The sequence below is a fragment of the Pteropus vampyrus genome, unplaced genomic scaffold (genome assembly GCF_000151845.1).
Source record: "Pteropus vampyrus isolate Shadow unplaced genomic scaffold, Pvam_2.0 Scaffold165, whole genome shotgun sequence".
NCBI classification, from domain to species: domain Eukaryota; kingdom Metazoa; phylum Chordata; class Mammalia; order Chiroptera; family Pteropodidae; genus Pteropus; species Pteropus vampyrus.
Window position 1 is genome coordinate 1831514 of NW_011888946.1, and position 27997 is coordinate 1859510.

General features: G+C 38.9%; 1 protein-coding gene and 1 long non-coding RNA gene across 4 annotated transcripts in view; one reads left to right on the forward strand and one right to left on the reverse strand.

Annotated features, from left to right (window-relative positions):
* Positions 1–27997, forward strand: part of ARID5B (AT-rich interaction domain 5B) — a 174902-nt gene that overhangs the window by 106235 nt on the left and 40670 nt on the right. Inside the window, exons 1-2 of one of the 2 annotated variants that reach the window (XM_011370226.2) lie at positions 22911–23196; positions 24653–24765. In XM_011370226.2, coding sequence (XP_011368528.1) covers positions 23193–23196; positions 24653–24765 — 117 coding nt within the window. In that variant the 5' untranslated portion in view covers positions 22911–23192. Of the gene's footprint in view, positions 1–22910; positions 23197–24652; positions 24766–27997 lie in introns of those variants that run through there. The other variant, XM_011370225.2, reaches the window with a different exon arrangement.
* LOC111745769 lies at positions 15271–22771 on the reverse strand. 2 transcript variants are annotated; one of them, XR_002782786.1, is made up of 3 exons: positions 22191–22771; positions 18578–18706; positions 15271–18485 (listed from the first exon to the last, which is right to left on the reverse strand). It is a non-coding gene; the product is annotated as an uncharacterized LOC111745769 (long non-coding RNA). The 2 variants fall into 2 exon arrangements; XR_002782785.1 differs by having other exon boundaries at positions 15271–16602; positions 17981–18706.

The following is a 27997-nucleotide window of genomic DNA, read 5'->3' on the forward strand; positions in this document are numbered from 1 at the left end:
AAGACAGAGAGTAGAACATGACAGTGATCAAGTGAAGGGAAGCCTTACCTATTAAATTAATAAGAATAATGCTTTTGGACAAATTTAAGAGGGATATTTCTGATCTCCCAGTCAAGCCACAAGTGATAGCTGTTCTGAACTATGCCCTAAGCACACTGGAGAATACAGGCTACCTGGAAAAGTAAGTAAATATATTTGAACTGATTCATAAAACAAATTGTCCATAGAAGAATAAGGAGCTAGCTGTGTTATGAAGACTACATGCAATTGAAAAGAAGATAATAATTATGGCCAGCATGGTCAGGGCAGCTTCCTGGAAGATCTTTTACTTGGAAAAGGATAGAGAGGGCTGAGGTATATCTACACGGTTTGGCACACTTGTGTTGACAATTTTTAACCTGATGAGTCTTTTTGTCCCACTTCTAAGGGAGGGCAGTCAGAGCAGCTACTCTTTATAGCCTTTTGGGATTGGTGGAGTTGTGGGTAAAATAAACTAAGAATACAAAGCCACCTAATCCACAGACATGAAAACTTTGGTTGGAGGTTATGAGGGTTTATGGGTAATTTTTCACATCAGTGTTCTATCTCCCAAACTGTCACAGTAGAATTTAGCTTGTAAACATAATTTTCTCCTTGTTTCTCCAAGTGTCCTTTGAGTAAATGGAGGGAAATAATATGAGCCTATTACCACAGATGCAGAAAGAGTGTTATTGGGACTCTTAGAATAAAATGTGTTGGTAGAAGAGTCTGGAATAAATCAGTATTTGATTCAGCCACTACTGGATGCTGAACTAGAGGCTTCTTGTGGCCCTTAGAAATGAAACCATCACTTTGCCATTGCTGTTGTCTACTCATCTTTGGGTAATAAATAATAAGGATTTAGGAAATTTACCCTCAGGTTTCTGTAATGCTTTGTCTGCTACTTTTTTGTTCATTTTGTTGTTTGTTAAATTAGTTAACTTTGTTGAGTTTTTTCATCTTGTATACAAGAATAATAATACTTGTTTCCCATGATTGTGCTAAAGATTGGCCAAGATAATGTATGGAAAATGTTGATCACCGTGCTTCTGGTATAGTAGTCTTAAAACGATAGCAATAATAGTTACGATCAAGGTTACACAGAGACTGAGTTGGTGGTGTACCCTCTCCTGTTTCACCATTTTGTGTATTGGATGAAGGTAACATCCACACAAAGATATGACAGACATTGACTTAAGTGCCTACCCCCTCTGCATAAGCAGCTCCATGTTCAAGCCTTAGTTTCCTTAGCTTTAAAATGAACATGATAATCCCCTCAGCAGAGCGCATTTATTCATCCATCCACCTATTCTTTCAGTTAAGGTCATCATTTGTCAATTCAACAAATATATTTAGGGAGAACTTATTATGTACCAAACATTGCATTAAACCCTGAGTCAACCTTAGTGGATTAAACATTCATAAGTTCTTGCCCTCCTGAAGTCTAGAGTCTAGGCATACAAATAATAAGCGAGTATATATATATTATAGGTCATGATAAGAGCTACAAACCCCAAAATATTGCTGTATGGATTAAATGAAATATTGTATGAACAAATGTATCATAGGCTATAAAACATAACCCTTCAGAGACTAAATTTTAACTAAGGCAACACCTGCTGTCTTTGTGGCAATCAGTGGCTACTGCACATGCTCGATGCCTGAGGCTTATGGTGACACCACCACTCCTTTTTCTTTGAGGCTTATTTCAGAAAAGAGAGTGGAAGGGAGCCTTTCTGTTGGGTTTATAATAGCAATTACAAGCTGATAAGGGCAAACCATTCATCAAATGATCATACCTCCAGACTTTATCTCTTTGGGTCAAATGTTTCCTTATTGATATTGACTACCATATCTTAAGCAGCTTTGAGCAGATAAGCTAGAAAAGAAATTCCTTTGAAGGAGATTTGATGAAATTATGTTTTCTGATTTTTTTTTTTCCTTGAGGAGAGAGATTAACTTTTCATTGTTCTTCTTAAAGAACACAAAAGCTACCAAAACATTGAATTGAAGAAAATTCAGAAAAGTTTTCATGGGTAGATATTGACTGAGTTCCTACTGGGCACAAATGATCTGTATTGATAATTCTTTTCTTGTTCTAAAATTGTTTGGAAAGAACTTTTCAAAATATTGAGAATGACCCTGCACCAAAGATACTTAGGAATAGACGATTCTCCCCGGAAGACATAGCCCCTTGATTACTACATATAAATGTCCCACTGGGAACAGTGCTGTAAGTAAAAGTCTTATAGATTAAGTATAATTCATTTTCATAGAATATTATTTGTAGAAGCAGTGTTTAAAGGTGGGGAGGGTAGGTTCCTGACCATGGGCCTGATATCCAGCTTTTAATTGAAATGACCATAAACATTGTAATTAATCAACTATGTACTCAATTATAAAGTATATAATTACATTCTAAACAGTAAAAAGCTTCCTAAAGTGTATATAAATCAATTAAACAGGGTAATACAGTAACCGATCACATAAAATTATATTTAATGAGATGTGTCATCCATCACAGTGTTTTCCACACATTTCCCAATCTTACATCTTTGTGATTCATCTGTGCCTCATTTTTTGTTGCAACAAATCACAGTTAAGGAACTTCTTTATCTTGGCCATAGAATTTAGTGACATTATTTTGAGCAGATTTACATGGGTATCTTTAAAGAGAATTTGCAGGGGCAGGGGGGAGATTGGAGGTCATTTCTAATGGCTTTATGGAAAGGCAATCTGGATTTGTTTGTCTGCCTTTACTTGTTATAAATTTCTCTATAACAAGTTTAGGCATTTGTACTTAAGTTGTGGTCTTGCTACTGTATCCACAGTTGGCATCTGTTGCTTTGAAATTAGCTAGATGACCTATGCCTGCTTGTGTACTTCCTGCAATAACTGCTAGATATTACAACAGAGGTATAATTAGAAAAAAAAAATGCTAAATACAAATCACTCTTGATCAAGTCACTGCATGTTGACAAGTATAGCTATAACTTTTGACTATATTATAGCACCGATATTTATATACGTCCTTCAAGTTTTGTGTGTCTAATCAAGCAGGTTATTCCAAGCCAGTGGAATTAAAGCAAAAGAAACGTGTATTTGCATTTTTAACTTTGGCAAATTGAAAAAAATTTCTAAAATATTTTGATAAATATATTCCAAAATGGTTTTCATTGAGTAAATGCTCTAGAAGTGTTTGGTGCATCTGCTGAAGATGCACCAGATACCTTGGGCTTGCAAATTCTGTTTAAGTGACTCAGAATGGATAATAAAAAAAAATACCTGAGTAACGTCTAAAGGACTGGCTTTATAGTAAGTTTGTGATACCACTCATTTACCTCCTTCTCACTCCTTGCAGTTGGGTCCAGATCCCAGGTGGCTTTTCCATAAGTGAAATCAGACTCATGTTGAGTAGTTATACACATTCCTTGATGGAAGAAATGAAACCATACAGAACAAATGGCCGGGGCAGGACTGCCAAATGGGGTGACTCAGAGGCTTCTCCTCCTTCTCACTGGAAATTCATGTGGTTCTTTAGTTACCCTACTTTCCTGCATTACATAGTAGCAGATACTTGTATATACAGTAGTTTGTTCATTTATTCATGTGTCCAACCAACATCTGCTAATAAGCAACCACGTAATTATTCGTAGCCCTATGTACGGATATAGGACTAGTACAATAAAGGACATAGCACAGTGCTGACCTTTGAAGAACGTACATTGATATGCTGGAATTTAACAAACAAATCTGTGATAGAGGCTAAGTGTATCCTTCTCAGATTCAGTAGATAGAGAGGAAGAAGCTTTTTTTTTTATTCCCTTGAATATTTTACTGGAACTAATGTAATTGAGGCACTGACAAATTTTACAAGTGACTAATATATTAATCCCACTCTTCCCTTCTGCCTTGTGAGATTGTCTGTTGAGTCAGGGCTTAAAAATGGAACTTGATGAGATTTGCTCCAAAGATGTTGACTAATACCAATTAAACCCCTAAACATCACACACAGATTGATTATGTCTTTTTCACTCTTTTTAAAGACCCAAAGATGCACCTAGTTAATAACCTGTTCCGTGTCCTTAATAAAGAGCAGGCTAATTAAAAATTGTTTACTAGCTGAAAACGAATAAATGAAGAATCACATATCAACACAGGCATCATCAGCCAGCAAAAGGAGCTGAACAGGAGATAGTGGGGAATGAAAGGAGTAATTGTGAGCCCTTTATCGCTGAGAATGACACCTACAAATGTAGAGTTGTATCATGGAGACAGGGTACTGGGGTAAGGAGGCTCTCGTCGGGGCAGCCTAGTCGGTTTCCCCCTGTGTTCATAATAACAGAACGAAAGAGCAAGAAAACAGTCCGTTTTTCCTCTCTTCCTTCCTCCTTCTCTCCTAACCCTGCCTAACCGTCAAGCCTCATCCTGCCACAGCCCTGCACCAACCTCCTTGAATCCTTCTGTGTGTCTCCGGAAGGCCTGCAACAAAGAAGGTCTTCACCAAAGTGATGCGTTTGTCTATCTCACAGTGTCTGGTAGGAGGATACTGGTCCCTTCCTTGTGCTCTCTATAGCCCAGCAATGTGGGACTTTTTTTTTAGTTTCTTGACCTTGCCTTTCTCTCCCTTGAATCTAAACACCTTTGCACATGTCCTTCCTGGAAAAGAAACCATCCGGTTATTGTCTTACCCCTCAAACGTGCCAACTTCTTCCATCCTGCAGATTTCAGCTTACACATCACTTCCTCAGAGAGGTCATCCCTGCTGTTTCCATGAGTTCAGCACCCCATGATGTTCCCAGTGCTTCTACTCTTGCTGGTTGATAACGCCTAGCCATCCATGTTACCGTGTTTCTCAATTTTCCATGCCAGAACCTCAGGTTTGCAAGTAAGACCAAGGGATGTCTTGGAAACTACTGTGTCCCAAGTATGCTGCTTCCATATCCTAGGCAACCAGGGAATGTTGAAGGGATGTTTCAGCTCTAACTCCCAGCAAACAAACTCGATGCTACTTCCCTAGGAAGCAAGAAAATTCTGTCTCATGTTTCTTTGGTGACCTTCATAAGGCTAAGTGGTGCCCAAGAAATATTTGTTCGGAAGAATTCTTAACTCCAGTATTATATTTACTTAGCTCAGAATAAGATGTTTTCTTTAATGATGTGTGGGACGGAGAAGAAATGAACGAGCTTGGGCTTGTCTCTTTCTTAGTTGGAAAGAGTTACTTAAGCACAAAAATACTAGTTTATAGTATTCAGTGAACAGTCATATGTTACATGTGTGCCAGTTGTCACCACATTGTCCCTCTCAGTAGTGTCTGTTCTCCATTAGAGTCTTTGAACGGGGTGCCTTGTAGAGGCAGTTAGGACCGTGCCAAGAAGATGAACTCTGAAGACACGCGTGTCTGTGTCTCAGTCTCCACTCACTCTTACCACCTTTGTGCTCCTGGGAAAATTACTTAACCTCTCTAAGCTTCAGTTTTCTCATTTTTAAATTGGCAATAATGATACTACCCACCTCGAGGGGATGTTATATGAAGATTAAGTGAACTGCTGCACATAATGCTCTTAGCATAGTGGCTGGAATAAAACACTTGTTAGAGATTCACCATAAATCGTGGGGGTCTGCTAGCCTTCATTTGCTCTCTAGAACTGTTTGTGGGACAGTTTGAGGTGGCAATAGGTGCACAGAGAAACCTAGGATTTATCTGTACAGAATATTCCGTGATGTTCTCGCCTCCATTTTTATTATTTTTCTCCTCTCCCACCTTTGCACACATCATACAGACCACTCTCAATACCAGGTATGCTATGTCCTCTTATCTTGGTAGCTTTCCAAAAATCAGCTTGAAAATTTAGAGCCATATATATTTATTTTAATGCATTTTTATCTCTGGTAACATACTGTTTTTTTCCTATTACCCTCAATATTTTTCCAAATTGATTTCATAGGGAAGACATAATGTTTGATTGGAATTTACCAAAGTGAGAATATATGGTCAAGAAATAGTGGAAAGTCAAATGTAGAATCTATGGCCCAGAAAAAATTATTTTTTTATTATTTTATTATTATTATTATTATTATTTTATTATATGCTTGTTACCATGTGCCAGGCACTATTCTGAGCCCTGAATCATTTTCTCCATTTTACAGATGATGAAACTAGTTACCCATGTGAACCATATAGTGGAAAGAGTATATAAATAGACAGTTTACCCTCAGGACTCTATCCTGATTGAACATTATTTTTCTTCACTTCATATCCAACAAAAGAGGGATATGACCTTGCCACTTGTTTAGTTTAGTTTAGACATTTGACTCAATTTATAGAAGTCTATGTAGCTTGATCATGACATTGGAATGTTAAAAAAATGTGGGGAAAACACACTATAAAATCTACGTTTACTGGTAAGAAGCACAGAGCATTTGGCATTGGTGGAAAGCTTAGTCTTTGATGTGGAAAATAGGAGAGTTTTTACTGTTTCCATTTGGGTCAGAGAAAGAGGTGATTGCTCTATGACAAGTTTAGTGGGTTCTAAAGTTAGCTGTAATAATTGACGAGCTACAAGTTGTCTCGCCCTGCTGATATGCAAGTATGAAATATACATGTCAAGAAAAATATGGTCAAGGAAGAACCACACAACAGGAAAAGCAGAGAATGCTTAATGAGACAAGTCCCAGTTATTCTGTGAGTGAGACTTTGTTATACGATGAGGCTCCTTACTGAGTTGGGGGCTAAAGAGGGAGGATAGAAGAGACAGAGAAGTATAGAAGAGTAATTTTGGGTGAATCATCTGACTCCCTGACCTACAGAAGCCAGCAGCCTGCAGTGTCCCTATTCTGAACAGCTACCTAAGGAGGAAATGTTTCATTTTAGGTATGGCTATGTCCTCTGTTTTAAACATTTTTTTCCTCATTTTTGAAAATGTTCACATTATTGCCTCTTGCATGTACTCAACAATAGTTGCCTAGCAACCATCAAGAAGCAGTTTTGGAGCTCAAAGGGTCTAAAATGAATGAAGAGCAAATACAGTTTGAGCTGCAGCTGAGATGACCAGGTTTCTGATACCAGTTCCAAAGCAGATCCTCCAGGAATCAGGCTATGCATCTTTAAGAGTTCCAAAATCTGGTCTGGTCTCCTTAGATACCCACTGAAATGTCCCGTTCATCTTGGACACATGCAAAGAGGGAATAAGTAAGATATAAGAGGAACCTCTAAGTGTAGCGTGGTCTTCTTTTCTGCCTTGAGGCAGGACTGCCTCCTACCTAATCCCAAATGGATGTGTAGATAATGGAAGTTTGGAAAACTCTTAAGAAGGAGGATTGTAACACCACCTCTGGTAACGTACTTTAGGATCTTGCAGCCTTTGGACTGAGAACACTAGGTGAAGAGCGCGAGCTAATCAAGGAATTAAGCTCCTCTTTTCAGGTTACTGATTTATACCATTGGGTGGCTCTCACAGTTATACCTTATTCAAAATGAAAAGACCCTAAGGGATCTTCCAGATTAGAGGTCACAAATTCCAATACTCAGAAGTGCCAGCAGAGAACCTAGGGGAAAAGGGCAGGTAGGGCCTGTAATAAATGGGGAAGCAAAAGATACCCATGCTCTGTCCAAAGGAGCAGCTGCTTTTCAGCTCCATACTTTTGTTGTGTTGTAGGCATAGGAGCCCAGTGTTGTCAGATCTCTCAACTTTTTAAGAAAAGCCAGACATACCAATTTTTAAGTGGACATCTCATTACTTTTAATTGATGACAATAATAAAAAAATGTTCAAGCCAAATAAACTATGCCACTGGACAGATTTTGTCCATGAATCTTGTCTAATGAACCTCTAACATTGTACATGAGGGAACTGAGGCCTGGTGATTGAGATACGTATTCAAATTCAATGAAAATGTGAACTGAAAGTCAGGAACTGTGTTGTCTTCTCTGTTTTATCCCCAGCTGGACTAGCACAGGATCAGGCACTAAACAAATATTTATTGAATCAACAAATACTAGATATTAGAAGCAAAACCAGGATAACCTGATTCCTGGAGGATCTGCTTTGGAACTGGTATCAGAAACCTGGTCATCTCATCTTCAAGGCTTTTTCTTAAATGACCCCTTTTTTCCTCCTAAGTGAACTTCCCTGTCTTCTATATAGATAGAATTTGCTCTTTTGCCATGTAATGTCTTGTTTAAAATGAGATTTGATTAATAGAAGTGTTTCAGTGAAAACCCCAGAGAAAAAGCCTTGGACCCTATCTGGGGTTTAACCTTACCATAGATTTGTCTATGCTGGGACTCCTACAAACAATATGTTGCTTCTCTCCTTGGCCAACCACATTCAATTCTATTCAATTTATTGTCTACTTCTTGAGCTCCTACAATGGCCAGAGATCCTCTGTATGATGATTACAAGATATAAGGGAGTCAGATGAGGCCGGAGGCTTCAGAAATGTTCAACTATTTTAGAGAATGAAGATACTTGGCATGGTCTTTATTTGGTGTGGGGTGGAGTGGTTCTATTTAGGTAACACCTTACAGTGTGGTAACCTCCTTTCTTTGCTTTCTGATTTGAGATTTAAAGTTGACCAAAACATGGGATCAATTATCACTAAGACATTCTCCTCTTTTAACAATCTAGTTATTGCCTCCATGTTGGAAGGCTCTGCTAGAATAGACAACAGTCAGCTTCCTAGGAGTTATTCCAGATATTTGTGTCAAATGGTCTACTTTTCATTGCACTTATTCTTTCTTCCTGGGTTCTACAAGGTACTTACCTCTGTGCTGAGAGTTCAGGTTTTTCCAGGGTGTAAATAATTCTCCCACCAGAGAACTACTGGCCTCTTGAAATGCTTGAATTGATGTATTATTTCCATGTGTCTGTGCGTATAATAGTGATAATAATGGCATCCACCATTTGCTAGTGTCTTCTGGATGCTGAATAATGTGCTAGGGATGTAGTCTCATTTTATCTCATTCATAGTCTTTTTCTAGAATAATTTTTCAAGATAGAAATATAATCCTCTTGTGAAAAATGGGCAAATTCAACCCCAGAAAGAGACGATGACTTTTTCTGAGGGCCATACAGTTACCTGGCTTATGAAGTTAGCGAAGAGCTGCCTCTTTTCAAAGTCTGTGCCCTCTTTACTTCCTTGTGAAACTTGGATATCCAGCAGCAATTTTACCAACTTCACCGATGTTTTGGAGATGAAAGGAAAGATGCTGTATCTTTTTTCAGAAGCGAGCTCTAGGGGACATTTGAAGCAAAGTAGATGATTTTGCGTGATACTGTGTTTAATTTCAGAATGTTGTCCTTTGCTGGTGAAGATAATCAGATGTAATGTCATGTGCAACCTCTCTGCTTGCGTGATTTCATAAAACTGATGTAGCAGTTTATTATTATACAATTAGTATAGCATAGAAAAAACCCGGGATGCAAGCCAGATGAAATAGACAATGAATAGTTATATAAGGTTTTGGAAGAACATGCAGTAGAACATAGCTCACTGTATTTTCTTCTCAATTGTTAGTTTCCTTTTCAACATGATTGCATCTCAGTTTAATAGCACTTGCCATCTCAGGCTTTATGGTGCCAGGCCTGACATAGTTACATCCCCTCTGTGCTAAAAATATTGCATGTATATATTCAACCGCAACCCGACATGTTTAGCTAATGGGTTACTCAGGAGCTATGCGCTTATATAATTAAGTGATGTATGTAATTTTGTGTTAACACGTTTGCAATGTGTGTTTCCCTGGTGATTGCAATGCTTTATTCTGTGTAAAGTGTGACATTTTAATTCCCGCTGAACAGTTTTCTACCTTGATTCTCCTTGTTTTTGTGGCAGGGGATTATTTTGCAATCAAGATAAAAGCATTATTTATGAAATTTCTAGACTATCCCATTACTGGGAACTTATAACTGCAGATCAATCTCCTATTTTATTGATCTTTGTTAAAAATCTTTATTAGAATTTAAATTTAATCTCTACATTATGGATTTGCCCAGACTTTTGTCTGCAGGCACATTTTTTTTAAGGCGCCTTTGCAAGGAGCGGGTTTCTTAAAAAGTAATTCTCACTAAATGATCTGCCATATTCCCCAGGGACTTTTATTTCTCTTCGGTATGCTGACTTTTCTCTGTTTAAGGTTCTCCAAGAACAAGTTAGATCTATAGATTCACAGGCAGGACAGATTTCTGTCAAGCATTTGAGTAATCGGCAATAGCTGGGTCTCAGAATTACATAGTGAAAATTAAAAGGTGAATGTCCATTTTCCCCCCTTATTAATGGCATTTGTGACAAGGAAGGTGCTACAAACAAGAAAGTGAACCCCCAGCCCAGCCACCTGCCCTCTTCAAAAGTATTTCTTTTCTCCAGTGGGATCAGCAGTCAGTGCAGTTAAATAAATGTTTACTAGACTCTAATTAAGGACCAGACGCTGCCTTCAAAATATAATACCGAGTAAATGTTTTTTGAGCACCTACTAAGACAATGTTACAGTGACCAAGAGAGACATCATCTCTGGTGAGGGAGAGAGAGACACACAATTTTAACATAGGGTGGTGGGTGCTACGATAGAAGCACACCTGATATTAGAAGCTAAGGATGTAGGTTTCCTCCCACAGCTGGAGATGAGGGAGAATAAAGTAGCTTTCTAGGGGATGTGGTTCTCAATGTAAGTTTAGGAGTGTAGACTCCTAGGAGTAGGAGTTGGGACAGGAGGGACAAAAGTCCAAAAGGAAGGGTATTACTGTCAGAGGAAGCTCGGGAGCATGGGCATACATGTGTGAAGCCATACGTGGGACCTCTAAGGCATTTGTTATTCTTGGAAGGTAACAAGGATGCTCCAAAGCAAGGTAGGCTGTGGTCCATTTCTCCTGGCCCACAGAGGTCCTGAATTCCCGAGGCCTATCCTCATCCAGGGAGCCTCATTCAGCACGGACCAACAAAAGCAAGCAGGTGGCAAGCACTGACGCCAAATGCTGGAGTATTGCCCTGATGGCTTCGCAAGTGCTTTCCTCTTAGTCCCTCCCGTTTGAGTCTGAGCAAACAGCTGGGAGTGTAGTGCACAGAAGTCCCGCCAGAAGGACCCACGGCCCGTGCGCTCCAAGTGAGCTTTCTCAGTTGTATGTTTTGGCTTTGGAACACAGTGGGAATGTCCTTGTCAGCTCCCATTTGACTTTATTAATTGCAGTTCCTTGGAAAGTGTGTTTTAATAATGTGGTCTTGGGATGGCAACACTCACCCTGCAGAGACCCAAGAGGAGGTATTCAGGGCCCATTGAAAAGCCATCTGCTGCCAAGGCACTGCTGCTGATCCCATGCAGCCAACAGACACCAGTGTCTATCACAGCTCTGCCGCCAACTGTGTGACTTTGGGCAAATTGCAGACTCTCTGGGCCTCTCTTTTCTTACGTGTATTAAGTAAGGGTTCGGGCTAGAGCTTAGGTTCTCCTTAAGCTCTGGAATTCCCTCATTTCATAAAATTACTCAAACGAAGAATCCTACTGTCATCACATCTGTGGATTCACCAACTCCTTGAAGTGATCTTTTGGTTCCAAATCCATGAGAAAAGCCAAGAACCACTTTCTGCATTTCATGTCTTGTAATGGTTCTCTGTCTCTGTATATTTCAGGAGGCCATTTACACTAGCACTGGAACCTAGATTTTAATTTTTTAAGACACAAAAGAAATTGTTAAGCCTCTAAATATTCCTAGAATATATGGTGGTATGGATCAAGTAATCCATTTTATTAGAATGTCGCAAGAGGCTGTCACCTAGCAGCTCTGTGTTGTTTCCAGGCCCCACCCCCCACCTCCACTTCCCTGAGCCCTGAGGCTGTGGTTAATAATGTCAAAAGAATGTTTTAAAATTGCTCGTCTGTTGATTCCAAAGAGTCAGAGCCCTCACGTGGTTAGAGTCCTGGGCTAGGAGTCAAATTCTAAATTTAATTCCAGCCTCTACGAACCTCTTAGTTCCTCCCTTCCTCACCACTAATCCATGTTTCAGTTTTCTCATCTGCAAAATAGGCATAAGATGCCTTGCTTCACAGAAGTATTTGCAAACAGCTTTGTTGTACCCCAAGACTGGCATTATGTTGGGGCAGAATATCATTTTCCATTCCATAATAGGAATTAAACAAAAGCTCTTTTGAGTCTGCACCTTGTGTAAACGCCCTGTTCTCAAACGCTGATGAATTTCAGAGGTCAACAAATTCTGCCCCCCTTTCTTTATTATTATTTTTTTAAGCTAAACAAGGCTAACGAGGGAATTCATTTTGGAATAAAAAGACATGAAAGAAAGGGTATTTCGGCTTGCACAATAGAACAAAGAAGAACAAGAATCATCATGTTTGCTAAAGAACTCACAGCTGTTTAATTTTATAGTAAAATTACTTTAAGAACTTTGCTAATTCAAAGACAAAACCAAACAACTGTTGTTGCAAAACTGAACTTGCACGTGTGAGTGGAAAAGCCAAGTTAAGATTAATCTTCCCCTAAAATCGTATTTTAAAAATACAGAGCATTTTTGTTAATACCGGTTGGAGGAGAGGCTTTTATCTAAAGAAAAGACATAAAAGAGGGAAAGGGTACATTTACTGGTAATAAGATGAAAAATAGTTTATGATCTCATGTACTTTGCCCCCAGCTTTTTTTTTTTTTTTTTAAACTGCTCAGTCTGTTTTAATACCAGGTTTGTTTGCTTTTTGGGGATGGGCCTGTTCGGCAGGAAATTGTCAAAAGGCATACAGCAGAAATTTTAAGTGATGTTTTTAAAAATTAAAATTAAATACCAAATTGGGTAACTGATGATTAAACTTGGAGTTCAGATTTTTATAAAATTTAGTTTTTAGAGATTATGGATAAATTCAGTACCTACACTTAGTTCTATAAATTCCAAGTTTCCATATGTTGCCTATTGTCAAAAACAAATAAACCGTTCTTTATTTAATTTTTTTTTAAGTGATTTCTTCCATATTAGGAAATTATTCAGACTTCTTTCCTTGGTTCCTATAATTCCAAAATAGTTGGAACATCAGTCTATTTTTGGTTATGAAGGAACTTTTAAAATGTGGGCATGATTGTTTTTTAAGGTTCAAAATCTCATAAAAATCAATTGTCACATATATAACAGTTACGGTTGTAAACATAGTGAAGTTATTGTAATTGTATTCCAAAAAGACAAAGTTCTAATTTCCATATCACGAGTCCCATCCCCTATTCCCACCCTTCTCCACATGGGAGGGCTGCTAAATGTAAATTCCAAAACATATAAAACAGCATAAGTTTGTGATTTGTGACTCTTTCTGTCAAGGATTAATGTTCTTACCTGTATTTGATTAAACTCTCATGTTAGTTTGTGGGTTTTTATGATTTTCCCATGACATTACATAGATTCACCACGAGAGGGCAACCGAGAGTTTACTTTCAGCTAACAAAGCTAGAAAATGGTTTTAACATCAGCTAAGTGTTTTAACTTGCTAAGGATTTATCTCCCCGCCTTCTGATTGCCACACATGCAGCTTGAGTTTCTACTTACAGCAATAATAATCCAAATAAAGTTCTTCTGAGGGAAAATATAGACAGACTGTGCAGGCAAGTGCTTTTGCCCAAATAAGGATGCCTTTTGTGGAGACCCCATGTGTTAGATAACCATCAGCTGACAGTTGGTCATGAGTTAATAATGTTGGATGCTGAAATATGCATACCATGTGCTATAAAAGAGTATGGAGGACAAAGACAAATACTGCTATACTTAGATGTCAGAAAAATGCCAGAGGTGTGTAGACTGCTTTGCTGGGTGTAGGTTGAACCCACCAAACAATTTCATAAAATTATTATGTATTAAGTATCATACAGTAGAAGGTTTAATATTGCTCATTTTGTTGATGTTGCAGGGATTTGGGGCTTAATCTCTCTGCATGTTACTGCCTAAAATGCTATAGCAACTCTTGTCTTCTGAGTAAAGAAAGTATTTCCTAAGCTTATTTCCACTGCTACCATTGTTGTTCTTTTATTTTTACAACAGGAACCCTAAAAGGGGGGTAAAGGAGTTCTAGAAAAGACTCTAGATGGGTGTGTACCGCTTTGATTGGCATGTTATATTTGGAGAACTGTTAATGTCTACTTAATATTTCTGTGTCGCTGCCACCACAGGAATCAAAAAGTGGCAGGGGTTGCGGGGGGGTGGGGGTGACGCGGGTGGGAATAGGATTTGATTTCAGCTACTACCAGTTATTTCTGAGGACGGGACATTGGGCCAGCTGGACATTGAGCAGCCATCTTCTCAGAGTGATGCTCCATGGTATTTTGGAGCTAAGAATGATTCGAGAAAGAATGTGTCTCCTCCTCTGCCCCCTAAAAACCTTTTTGTTCTTTTAACTTTTCTGGGCTTATTGGAGCCCATCTTCAACGAGTAACTTCACTTTTGGTCCTATAAAACTGCGGGACTTGAAGCATATTGGCCAAGCCAGAAAGCTATGCCCTTGCCTTTAGACCTGACTCTATCCGATCTCTCTACTTACTTGCGAACAACATCTCCAAAAAAGAGAACACAATCAAACCATGAATTTATTGAACAATTTGTGGTTAAGATTTTACCTTCCAAACAGCCCAAATCACTCAAAATCTATTTTCTCTTATTCGGATTGCAAATGACTTATATTATACCCAACCTATATTGGTAGCAGAAGAGAATAATTAGTAAAATAAATAAATAGACAGCCTCTCTTTTTCTTTCTCTGTTCCCCATTCTCTGTTCCCAACTCTGTTGTCCAGGCTTAATATTTGCTTTGACATCTTAGTCAAGGAAGTTAATGAAATAACATCTTCATCAGGACCATTAAGTAACCTTGAGTCAATGATTACCAGATTTGAATTTTACAAAGGAGACATCTCAGCTTCAGCAAAATTTTCAGATGCTAACATCTATGTATGACTGTCTTCCATAACAGTGAATAAAATTCTAAATTATATTGAAACGTCAAATCATCACTTTTGCTGATTTTTCTAGCTTCGGTTGTTAATTTTGTTCAGTCTGCTTGCTCTTTAATACATATTTCCAAGGACATAGCTGTAATCATAACCTTGAATTATTGACTAAACCAGTATCACTCAAGAGAAAGATAATGCAAACCGCATGTAACTTAAAATTTTCTAGTAACTGCATATTAAAAGATAAAAAGAAACAGGTTGAATTAATTTTAATAATATATTTTATTTAATCCAGTATATCTAAAATATTGTTTCAATATATAATCAATATAAACTGTTATTAATGAAATATTTCTCAGTTCTTTCTCTTTTTTCGTATTGTGTCGTACTGGCAATCTAGTGTGTATTTTACACTTGTGGCGCATCTCAGTTTTGGACTAGGCATATTTCAGAGGCTCAGTCGCCCCACGTGGCTAGTGGTGACCGTGGACACAGCAGCTCTAAACAGTCACAGAAATGTTTTCTCTTATTCTGAAAAAAAAGGGGAAGAAGTGCTAACCTCGTCTGTGTATTCTCTGTTCACTGTAAGATTTACATTAGGATTTCTGATGGTATCTGTTCGTTGTTTCTCCACACTCACTCTGATTCACTGAGCACTCTAATTGTGCTTATTTAATATATCATCAAGTTTTATGGGCCTTGTCGCAGCTTCCCCACACACAACCCAGACCCTTCTCTTCTCATTGTGGATTCTCCTTGAACACTTCATCCTACTCGAACACACTTTCTTTTCTACCATCTGTGAGTTCGTTGGCATCATCGTACAGCTTTTAAAGTCATTTTCTAGAACTATGGCTCCTATATATCCACAAACAAATGAAGCTCAGAGGTGGCACTGGGAGCTCATAAAAGAAGGAGAAGAGGAGAGAGATCTACCTGAGTAACAAAAAATGTCTCAGACAAGCAAGAATAGTCATCTTTTTACTTTTAAGTAAGATACTATTCTACTTTCTAAATTATTCTTTCTGAAATGTAGAAAACATAGAGAGTGGAGAGTCTTTAAGTATACATTCTTTTTGTGATTTTATTTAAAAAAGAAATTGAGAACTTATTACTTGGTGACCTTTTATTTTTTCTTATGTGTATGTGTTTGAAAAACCATAGTGTCTCTCATATTAGTCCAAGTCTGTAAGAAGTGAAATATCTCCATGTTAACACACACACACACACACACACACACACACACACAGTCGCTTTTACTTATTTCCAAGTGAGGAATGTTTTTTTAGAGATGTAGCAAATCAATTATCCTCAATGTTGAAAATGGAATATCTCATTTCCAAACCTGGAGAAATGGCTGAACAAGAATGTTCTGTTTATATATGAGTTTAAAAACTGTTCTGCTATTTACTGCTCCTTGCCAAGCTATTCAATACAAAAATGTAGCTTTCACTTCTGTGCTATCACATTCGATAGTAACACCATAGAACATATCAATCATGAACTAGAATGAGAGGGGTTTATTGATTGTAATAGGAGAGAGAGAGAGAGAGAGAGAGAGAAATCCTCTATGTTTAAAAGGTCCTATCTTTATAAACTTCATAAATTATAGAAATCAAAATGTCCGTAAAAAGCATTTCCAGGGTGGGTCTTTAAATAACCTAAAAAGAGAAACAAGTATCTTAAATTAATATTCTTTTCTTATTATAGGTACTCATACTAAGAAAGACTAAATCTGTGTTTATTGAATAGTTTTCCAAAAATGCAAACATGAATTATTTCGAAATCTTAAGGAAAAGTGCGTCATGAGCATTGAAACAACACACTTATTCTAATTGTAATAGTTTTCAGGCAGTTTTTTTCTTAACATCATCTTTCCCATTAAGGGAGGAGCCTAGGACCTGGGGCCTGATATCTGGGGAGAACAACAAGAGAAACCAGTTGTCCCGTAGAGGTGAAAGTGGAAGTGTGAGCCACTAGGGCATTTTTAGAGTCCATTTTTTTACTTTGCTGAGTTAGAGATTTCATGACAAGACCTTGCAGCTGAGGAAGGAAATCAGACCCTTTGTGCGTAGTATTAACATCTAGACAACACCGCCACCTAGGTCCTCAGGTATCTACTGTGCCTTGATGTCTCTTTATAGAATATTTGGAATTCTAATGCAAAAGACTCTTCTATAGGCTCCTGATGCCACAGTGGGTAGGCCTCATTACCCCGAAGATGAAAAAGCCTTTGCAAAGCAGCTATGAACCACCACTTCCATCCCCTTTCAGGTCCTGGAGGGCACCTTTCACTGAGAATGGTTCCCCTGGAGCACACTGGGGGTGCCAGACAGACCAAAGGGAAGGTGACAGTCTGTATTTCGATCTCCTTCCCTATTTCTAGAATTCTCCTTTAGAGAGTTAATCTTCTGAAAATCTAGGCTCTCTCCTCACTCTATACCTAGATTTAACTCCCAGATTTTCCCTTATTCTACAAGTGGTAGAGAAGAACATCTAGTAATCCCTCTCTTCTTTGTTGGTGCCCTTGTAGACAAGCCTGTTGTAGACTTCTAGGACATTTCTGCATTCCTTTCGAATTCACTACATCATTTCAGAATAATATACAATAACATTTGGTCGTTTAAATTTCTCTCCCTTTTCAAGACATGGAGAGGAAGTAAATCTAGAAATCTGTCCATCACTGCTGGTAAAACCTGACTGAAAAAGAGGTTTGCTTGTGTTTTAATGGCAAGAATGCACAGTCACATGCTTTCAAACCAATTAGCAGTACAGATGAGCTAGCAAGTCGCATTCCATTTATAAGGTGGGGGAAGGGGAGAAGTCAAATAATCTGTATTTTTAAGTGTTTCTGAGAAATGAAGACCTCCAGGGCAGAGAGAAGGCGGATCAGGAAATAGCTATGCAAATCACATGCCAATGAAATTACTAAAATTTTGATCAGGGGCATTAACAATTGCTCCAACATTCGCAAGTATGAAACAAGGAGTGAGTAAGACTGGGCATGTTTTAGAAAGGATTACAAGAGTGTTTACTTACATGGTTTGCTGAGCAGTCAATGAAGTCCATGGCTGTTTTGGGCTTAAGCTGCCCAAACAGCCCAGGTAGGACAAATGCAGTAATACGTTCCAATCTCATTAGTGTCTCTTGGGGATCTTAGTGATTCTGGCAAAGAGCAAAGTGACTGGACCTCATATAAAGCCTGTTTCATTTTTTTTCCCCATCCTCTTTCTTAACAACACAACTGCTTACCCTTTCACGGGAATCAGACAGGGACCTGGATTCTGTGAGAGTGAAGTTCATCGGAAATGCTAGAATGTAGTTAGTAAGAACTATGGTTCAAGCAACATCAGGATTTGGCTTGGGCTAAAGCAAACTTGAACACTCCAAGAGGCCATGACATACAGAGTGGCTCGAGTGTTCATCTGGGTCACATTCATCGGTCATTGTTCAGGGCTGTGTGGTCTTGGTGGCATCTGGGAGTAAGAGCATTTGAGTTCAGCTCCAGTCTGGGTTCACAAATCTGGACTCATCTTTTTAATACCTTTATTTGAGAAAAAAATTACTCTTAAAAAGGGAACTGTCAGAACAATTATAGAAAATGTTAACACTTGCAGCATTTTATTTTTACCATACCTTTTGCCTTAAATTCATCATTTAAATTAGACTGTCCTACAAAATGGAATTGTGTTTGTTCATGGTCCTGTGTATTCATATCTCAGACGATACAGTTGCTTCTCAAACATTTCTCTTGGGTGTGGAAGACTGTTTATAGAAAAACAGAATAAAAGTAAATGTGAATATTCTTCAATCTGTATGTAAGTAATGCTTTGTGAATTCATGGAAAGACTCAACCAACTGATGGATATTGAGTACCAGCTGCCAGTTTTCAGGCACTACTCTGTTAGGTGTAGAATAGTGAGTATATGGAATACAATTGTGGATTTAAAATAAATATTGCAGGAACTCATTTATGAATTTTTAAAGTAAAAATGTTGTCTCTAAGTTAAAGCCAAAATGAGGGCTGAGAGCTTCTGTTTTTCTTTTATTTTTTTTTCCAAGTATTTGAAAACTGAAATTCTGTAAGAGATTATCTGTGAAATGCCTTTCTTTTATTACACCCATAAATTTCAGAAGTGGCTTTGATCAAGCCTTCTGCCATTCTTGGTTTCTAATCTTTTATTCATACGTTAATAACTTTAAAAACACTCATCCTATTTTTGTTGTAGTGAAAGAGGAAGTTTCTAAATAGTCAAAAGGGAAACATTGAAAATAGAACACAGTAAATGGTAACTAAATTAGGGTAGGGTTTTTTATTTCCAGAAAGAGCAATGCTCCGTGCTGAAACTTGCCAGAGTATTTTAAGATTATTGTCTATAAAGAAAATGTTCCAGAGAATTGATATCTTCAGAGGAAAGGCATTACAGAAATGCAAAGTATTATCAGTAATGTACACTATACATAGAACAATGTTTGTCAGTCCCTAATACTTCAATCAGTGGAGTTTAGTTTTCTGGCTTGGGTTTAGTGTTTAAAACACACACACACACACACACACACACACACAACTTGCAAATCGAATGAGTTAACGCTCTGTCGACTTCCTCTAGACATTGACCCTGGGGGTCAGACTCTTAGGAAAATGATGACTGGTTTTCCATTCTCCTAATTCCAGTCCCCACCAACAAACAAGTCCTTTCTCTGACTGGAAGATCACAAAGAATTTCTCGAAGAGAATATGTAGCTACGTTGGCAACAAAACCCTCTCTACAAAATGAGAGAGTTGTTAACTGATGAGTCAATCCAGCTTTTATAGCAGTTTATCTTCATGGTATTTCTAAGAGCATAAATGTGTGTGTGTGTATGTGTGTGTGTGTGTGTGTGTGTGTGTCTGGGAGAGAGAGAGAGAGAGAGAGAGAGACAGTCATGACAGGAAGAACACAGTAGAAAAAAACAAGAACATTTAAGCCAAAAGCAATTTACTTTGCCAGTAACTGGTTACATTTCCTTTGTTTTATTATTATTATTGCAAGAGTTGGGGTTGAGATGAAAGTTTCCCACACCTGCGCTGACACTTAACTTGTCAGAACCCATTGTGAAGTAAATATATAAATGAATGCCTGAAACTCTAAGTTTCTAGACACTTCAAGGAAAAAAAAACTTTGTTTTGCTACATTGTCCTTTAAAAGAGACTATATAATTCATTAATAGGTGGAAGAGTTAAAAAGAAGAAAATAAAAGAAAAAAAAAAACCCGCACGGGTTAGATGTCAAAGTAGCCTGGAGCACTGGCTGTCACTGATTCTCCTGGAATTAACACCTATAGAAATAGCAGTGACTTCACAAAGGTGAATACTTGTTAATTTCATGGCTCTGAGTAAGAGGAACAGATGGGCAGTCAGAGAGGAAAGAGTTTTTAAAAACCACAGAGATCTTTCACTGATTAGGCAGAAGAGTCAGTGGCCCACTGCAAGGGAGTAGCTACATGGTGCTCTGATTAAGTTTTATTGGAACTCTATGGCTTTAGTGGAAGTCTTTTCACCCACTGCTGAGTCAGGACTGATGGCAACTGCTCTCTCTCAAGTCTGCAGGATGCTGTTTGTTGCCCGAGATGGGCTTCAGCGCCCTCGTGCTGTGTGGTATTTGCGACTGTTTTCATCTAGGGAAAGCTCCCTGGTGACTGCCAGCCCAAGTTAATAATGTAAATACCTCATTATGAGACAGAGTGAGTGAGTGAGTGAGTGAGTGAGTGAGTGAGTGAGTGAGTGTGTGTGTGTGTGTGTGTGTGTGTGTGTGTGTGTGTATTAGAGAAAAGTTCCTTAAAGCAGAGGCTCTGGATGAAGTCCAGTTGCCTGGGCTGAAATCCTTCTGCTACCAGTAACCAGTTGTATGACCTGAGACAAGAAGTTTTCTCTCTATCTCAGATTCTCGGTCTGTAAAATGCGATTGACAATTGCGCCGTCCTGTTAGCTTGTTTCGAGTTTTATGCAAAGTGCCGGCTGACACAGAGAAAGTGCTCCGTAAGTATCAGCTATTATTATTCATGTATAATATTGAAAACATTTGTGCAAAGACTGTTGATTGAACTCTATGAATGAGCCAGGCCAGTGGCTAGTGGACTATATACTCATGGAAAAGTAACTGCGTTTACTGCTCCACACTACTTTTTTTTTGAGGTAGAACTGACTCGAGTCGATTTTGCTATTGGTCAGTGTGCTGCTGACTTCCAGAATGCCTTTGTTGGTAGAGATCAGTCTCATCTAAAGCACTGGAGCTGGTGTAATTCTGGAGTCTATGATTTAGGTTCTCTCAGTAGGTACTAGTCCTCAGCTGTCAAGAGAAAGGCACGTTTAGGTTGGTCCAGAGCAGCTGGATCAAGGTGAGGTTGTTTCCTATGTAAAAGAATTAAAGATCAGAGCCTCCACCTTACCCCTGACCACCGCCACACCGTGAAACATTTATTTTCACTCATCTACCTAGCCAATGATTTGTTTTCTTAATCCTGTAGGAAAAAAAAAAAAAAGAATGTAGCCTGGGGACCAGAACTTTTGCTCTCCCCAAAAGCCAGCCCCTTAATCCCAAAGTTTCACCTGAGTTCTTGTGGATCCAAAATGTCTCCAGATGTATTATGGAGGCTTTCATCCAGTCTTGCATGCTCTGCCCCCCAGGGACTTTGAACATCTGCTTCTCAAGGACATTCGTACATTGTATGTGAGACAAGATTATAGCCCCATTTAGATGCTAGGCACAATGGCTTAGCAGTCATCAGGTACCAAAGGCCATAGGTTTGCTGTCCCAATTCCTAGAGCAAACTCAAGTCACTGGTTGATGTTCCTAGAGCTCAAGGGTAAGTAGTAAAGGTGGTAGTAAAGGCGAATGCAGATTTAAGAGGTGCCCAGTGTGACATGTATGCATGTGGTCAGGTTGGCAGGCCCAGCCTGTGAAGACAAAGGAGATGTATGTGGGCATCTGTATTTTCATTAGTCACACATTCATTCAACAAATTCATATTATGAATGCCACCTCCTGGGTGTGTTCAGGGACAGAGGAGAGGTGAATCTAACCTGGTCCTGCCCTCAAGGACTCTCCAATTTAGGATAATAATAAGCCATAAAACACAACTAAAGTACAAAACAATACAGTGAGCGATACCCTGCATAAGAACAGGTCAGAAAAAGAGTTCAGAGGGCAGACTAAAAGAGGTATTTGAGTTTGAGACTTGAGTGATTGGTGGGATTTAGCTAACATACCTGAAATGTCCGTGTACTTGCCTTACTGGAAACAAGAGGCTTTTTTCTCTTGATCAAATCCCACTTAGAGTTGAAGTTTGTGTGACCAGAATATTAGGTGCTAGTGTGTTCTAAATTTGTAATTCTCAGAATCTTCTGGGAAAGGACATGTGCTTCTCTGGGTTCTGAAAACAGCTAAAAGAATGGAGAAAACAGACCCGATTTGGAGATGACTTATTGTCAGTTCCGGGAACCTTTGTCTTTATTTAAAACAGCCTGTTCAATGCAAGTTCTCTCTATCTAAAAGGCCTTTGGGATTTGAAAGCCTTTCTGGAAATAAATGCCTTTTAGCTTTATAAATGCTTTTTGCTGAGCTGTTATAAAGGAGAGATAGTAACAAGTCTTAGAACAGAGGCAATGTTGTTTCGTTTCTTCTAGTGAAATGCCTCAGACCTACCTTAGGTTTGTTTCTGTCAGCTTTCTGCTCGGCTATTATGTTGATAAGGGACACGAAAGTACATCCTTCCCCCGCAGTCATTAAAGTCTTAGCACTTGGAGCAGTTGTGGAAACACTTCTGTGCTACACCTCAGTTTTCAAACCAAAAGAGTCCACACCCTGGCTCCAGGCTAAGGACCATGTCAGTCTTGGAAGGTGGCATCGGGCTCTGACAGGGGAGCTGGAGGTCAGGATCCACCAAACAGGCTAGATGCAATCAGCAACCCCGCACAGGGAGGTGGAGAGAGCAGAGTCCTCCCTGCCAGTCTGGCAACTCCAGCGAAGTCCTCAGAGCTCATCCCACACACTCCGTGCTAGTCACTGCTCTGTGTTTACATGAGTAATGGAGCTGCCGGGGGAGGGGAGTTGTAAGCAGAGCGCAAAGCCTCGCAGCTCTCATTCTGAGGGAAGCTGACATCCACACCAAGTCAAGTCGAGACTTCCAGGGACGTGGCGGGGGAGCAGTCAGTCACATGCTGTAGCTTTCATGAGCACAGACATCATCAAGCAGATGTTTGTCGACTGGAATGGGTAATCGCTGCTTTCTCTTTGCTTGATTTGTGTTTGTGAGCTTGTTTGTTTACCTTTGATATTTCCAGGCTGGCTTTTTTGGGGATGGACTTTCAGACAAATGTTTTGGGAAAATGAGAAGAGGAAGAGTGGATTTGGGAAGGGGCCCTGAGCCCGAGCCCCAAAGCCACTTTTAAAACTTTTGCCTGATTGTAAAGCAGACCTGCTTTACTGAGCTTTAGGAACGGCCGCCTGTTATCCACAGTAGAAAATCGAATTAGTGAGATTAATTGTGTTTGTGAGATGAGTAGTACATTGTTAAATGGCCTAAAACCGCTGGTTAACTGGGGAACATGAGTAAGATTAACAACAATTACGAGAGTTCGAACTGTTCAGATTTGGCATTGTCGAAATCATACCTTAAAGTAATAAAAAGTGTGGGTACCTGGAAAGGTCTGAAAGAAATTGCTTGGGGTATAATTCACCCGTTTGGAATTCTTCAAGGGCTAGTTGGTTAGTTGGTTTGTTTTACTTTTGCGTGACTTGAGTGACTGATGAAGTTAAATGTGAAAGCTGATGCCGGACAGCCAGCCGCAGCACTCAGTAAACAGCAGCCTTTTTTTTTTTTTTTTTCCCTGTTTTCTGTATGGATCTTAAAGGGAGTCGAGCTCAACATCAAGGATGAAATATAACTTTGATTTGCAAATTGCCTATGGGTTTTAAAAAGTGTAGTCTCCGCGGAATCTGGCTAACCCCGCTGTGATCTTTGAAAGTTATTTTAAATAACCCTCAAGATCGTCATTAAAAAAAAAAAAAAAACCATTGAAAAGGAAAAGAGAACATGCCGATTTAAATGTTATCTGCCAGATTTGTTTAGATTTGAAACATGCCGGCTACAATATTATTAGTAAATACATGTAATAATATTTTTTGGATTGTTATCATGGATGCCTCTCTCTATAGCTCTCTTTCTCTACTTATTTGTATGATAATTTGAGAAAATGCTCATGTCTCCACTTTCGAAGAGAGACGTTTTTAAACGCTTCATTACTATGATGCCATAATGGGCTGGCATATCACTTAGGTTTCTGAAAACAAGACTCAAAACAGAAAACAAAGAATAATCTTGGAGCCTGGCTCAGGGCTGTCTTTTAGCCCAGTGCGTTGTGTTTCTTTTCTAACGATGGGGAAGTGCATTTTCCTTATCATTATCCTTCAGAACTAAGGGCTTCATTTTATTAAATGAATTAGACATGTTAAAGTATAATAGACTAGCTTTGGGAAAAATGTACAGAGTGTATGGCCGTCTAGGATGCAACCCTTCAGAGAGAGGAGCGTAAAACGAGGACTGGCTACCACAGATGAGTACATTTCTTGGCACATGTAGTGGGGAAGCACTGTAGTAAGATTCGTGGTTTTTAGTAAGGAAACTCATGCCAATGAAAATGTATATCAATTGTTCTCTATTTGTTTTCAGCGCCAAATCTTAAAGGCAGACCACGCAAAAAGAAACCATGCCCACAGAGAAGAGATTCATTCAGTGCTGTAAAAGATTCCAACAACAATTCTGACGGCAAAACCATCGCCAAGGTACAGTTGTTTCACACCATGGTGTTTATTTGGCTGCATCTTTTCATTTTTCCTTTTTTTCTTTATCTCTCCGCTCTTGCTTCGTGGGGGCAGTTTTCAACTCCAGATCCGACTTTGGTATTCACAGCTCTGTGTTCTTGCCACCTACCCTACCCTGGATGGTGAAGTTGGAGTGGGGGAGGGGAGTGCAGGCATTTGGATTAGTCAACAGGAAGATTTCCCACCTCCTAGTTTGGCCTGTTGGGTAAAGGATAGATGATTAAGCGCCCACGTCACTGAGGCTGAGATTTCATAGTAGGTGACACAATGACATAGTTTATTCTGCTTGTGTCAAAAATAGACCAGATGAACCATCCTCTTTCTAAATGTGTTCAGCTAAATATGTTTCAAAGATTAATAGAGGATAAAATTAGAAATGGCTAGATTTAATCTTTTTAGTTATTTTTTTCAAAATCACCTCTAATTTACCTTAGAATAAAATTAAAGATGCATAGCAAAAAAATTTACATATACGTTTATACCCATATACACATTTAGATATTTTTTAAGCTCTATCTTAATGCATAATGAAGGTCCAAATTCTAGACTAATTTTTCAAGACTCGGGCCTGTTTTGCCGAAGCATGCTTTGGAATCTTGAAAGTGCATGCCTGAAGTGTCACTTCATATTTTTAGACTTATCTTTTTGACTTTTGTGGGCTTGGATCATATTTCCATGGCTCCGTTTACGGGTGTTTGCATTTAGGTGTTGTTTCTGTGCCAAAGACAACAATAGCCCCTTTAGGACCTGAACTGAAGATCAGATTTCAATTGATACCATGTCTCTAGATCCAAGGACTAAACTTATGAAAGTGGGAACATTTTGAATATTGGTGAATTTGGAAGATTCTGATGTAGAAAAACATGAACTCGGTGGTGTTGAAAATTTACTATTTTTCTACCGTGTACTCCATTCGTCCTTCCAATGTAATGAAGCGCATCCTAGAGATTCATCGTCTAGTATTCTCATTGTCAAGGATGTTTGTTTCATCAGGAAGTTCTGAGGACTTTTTGGTTAGGAATTCTTCATGCTTCCAAGATTACAAAGAGATGTGTATTTTCTGGCTAAAAACAAATCTGTCTTTCCATAAAGTTATTTTGTCCTGTTCATTTAATTATCTGCAAGTGAGTCCACCTCGATACCAAGTCTGACCTTTTCTAGTAATTTGGACATTTTTAACTAGAATACCTTTCTAAGGCTTTGGCTTCCATGATCTTGAAGGATATCAACAGGAACAGTTTATTCCCTATGATGTGGTTTGCAAGATACTGAAGAATGGAGCAAGAAAGTTTTAGGATTGTAACATTCAGCAGAGCTTGTCCTGCCAATGTCTTGTGTTGGCACCCTGCCCCATACCTCCAAGGTGACATCATGTGTTTATACCAGCATGCTCTGTACTTGAGCCCAATAGGATGAAGTTTTTTCTCATGTAACTTATAATCATTACCAACGTATGCCTCTGGAAGTTTTATAAAACTCATAGAATTGACCTGAAAGCACATCCAGTATATCTCTCCATGGACGGCAGCTCTGGACTCACGCTAGGACCCACAAAACTGAAAAGAAGAGGAGCCCATTCAGTATTTGATGTTCACCAACTTATCCTTACAAGGGATAATAGTCAAGCCTGGGTTTTCTAAGTGACCTTTTCCACCCCACCTCCCACCAGTGCAGCCATTCAGAATTTTTGTGAGAGGAAGGTTTATCCGTCCATCATTGGTTTCAGTGGTGAATGTGTGGATGACTTGCTACAGCCAGCTCCCAAGGACTGGTCTAAATGCCCAGCTCTTCTTGGAGTCTTGGATTACATTCCTGCCTTGGCTGCCTTCAGTGGGTCAGATAAGACCACTACATGTAGAAGAGAGAAACTGGTAGGTGTGAAATATGGTGGGCTTATCTGTTGGCACCAACCGACTAATGTAAAATCCCTACAGAATGAACAAGTCACATATGAGGCCAGGACAATCATTAAAAAGGCATTTGTGTCATAAAGTGGTCTTTTCTCATGAAATGCTGCAGTAGAGACAACAAGCTTGTGACCATCATCATTCGTTGAACTGGGAGCAACATTTCAGGTGACAGTTAGTGCTCTTATGATCAAGAGTTGTTTGACGGTTTTTTTCCCAAAGATTCTCAAACAGACCATTTCTAACTATGGATAAACACCAGCTTCCTGCAGTTCTACACAGCGAAGCTTAGAGTGAGATTCACAGGTTTCTTGTGTGAATGACTAGAAAAGCAAGTCAGGAAATTTGCCTGTCGCCATCAAAAGGTTGTGCTCGGTCAATGTGAACATGAAAACTAGCTTTACAAGAATGAGAATTTCAGGGCTTTTCAAAGACAGCAAAAGTCATATGGTTAAAAAGGCTATCAGTTCTCTGAAGATGTCATGAATGTGTCTAACTCAAATCCTGCTGTTTCCCTTGGGGATCATCTTATAGCAGCAGATCTGGAACCCAAGCCCATTAATATGGTAATCTATACAAGATAAATCTTCTCAGCCGAGATCTATAATGAAAGGCCTCCAGTGATAGAAGGCAAATGATTTTTCACATCCTGTAAGCACTTTCCAAAGACCAGAAGTATATAACAGGTGGTTTACATTCTAAAAGGAACATAACAAAGGAAACCATGGTGTGCAATGTATTCTTTCATTTAAATCACAAACATACTTTTACTATTTCACAAATGTGATGCCTTCATTATTTTCAATACTTTTCATCCCATTTTGTTCACAGAACAACCCTCATGGTTTATCTTTCCCACTTTCCTGAGGAAGAAAACGAGGGTCTCCTAGCAAGTTCGTGACCAAATTGAAATTACTCTAGCTTCTTTCCTGCTGGTTCAGTACACTTTGATGCCCCAGTTGAAAGCTGGATTAGTTATAACTCAATCCAGTGAAAGGATGTGGTTAATATCAAATAGGTGGTAGTTCATTGAAAACATTAAACGTAGATTCTTTAATTAGCACTTCCTCAGTCACTTTGGAAACCCCAAAGCTCTTAGTGAACTCAACAAGTATAAGGCACTCAGCTTGGAAAAAACAGATCTAGTAATTAACTATTTTCGTCAAAAGGTTGGTTTTTCTTCAGGGCAACATGAAGGCTAGCTCCTGTTTAGTATTTCAGTACATTAAAATGCTGAGAACGTTTTAGGTAAATGTGAAAATGTGTAGAAAAGAATTTGGCATGGT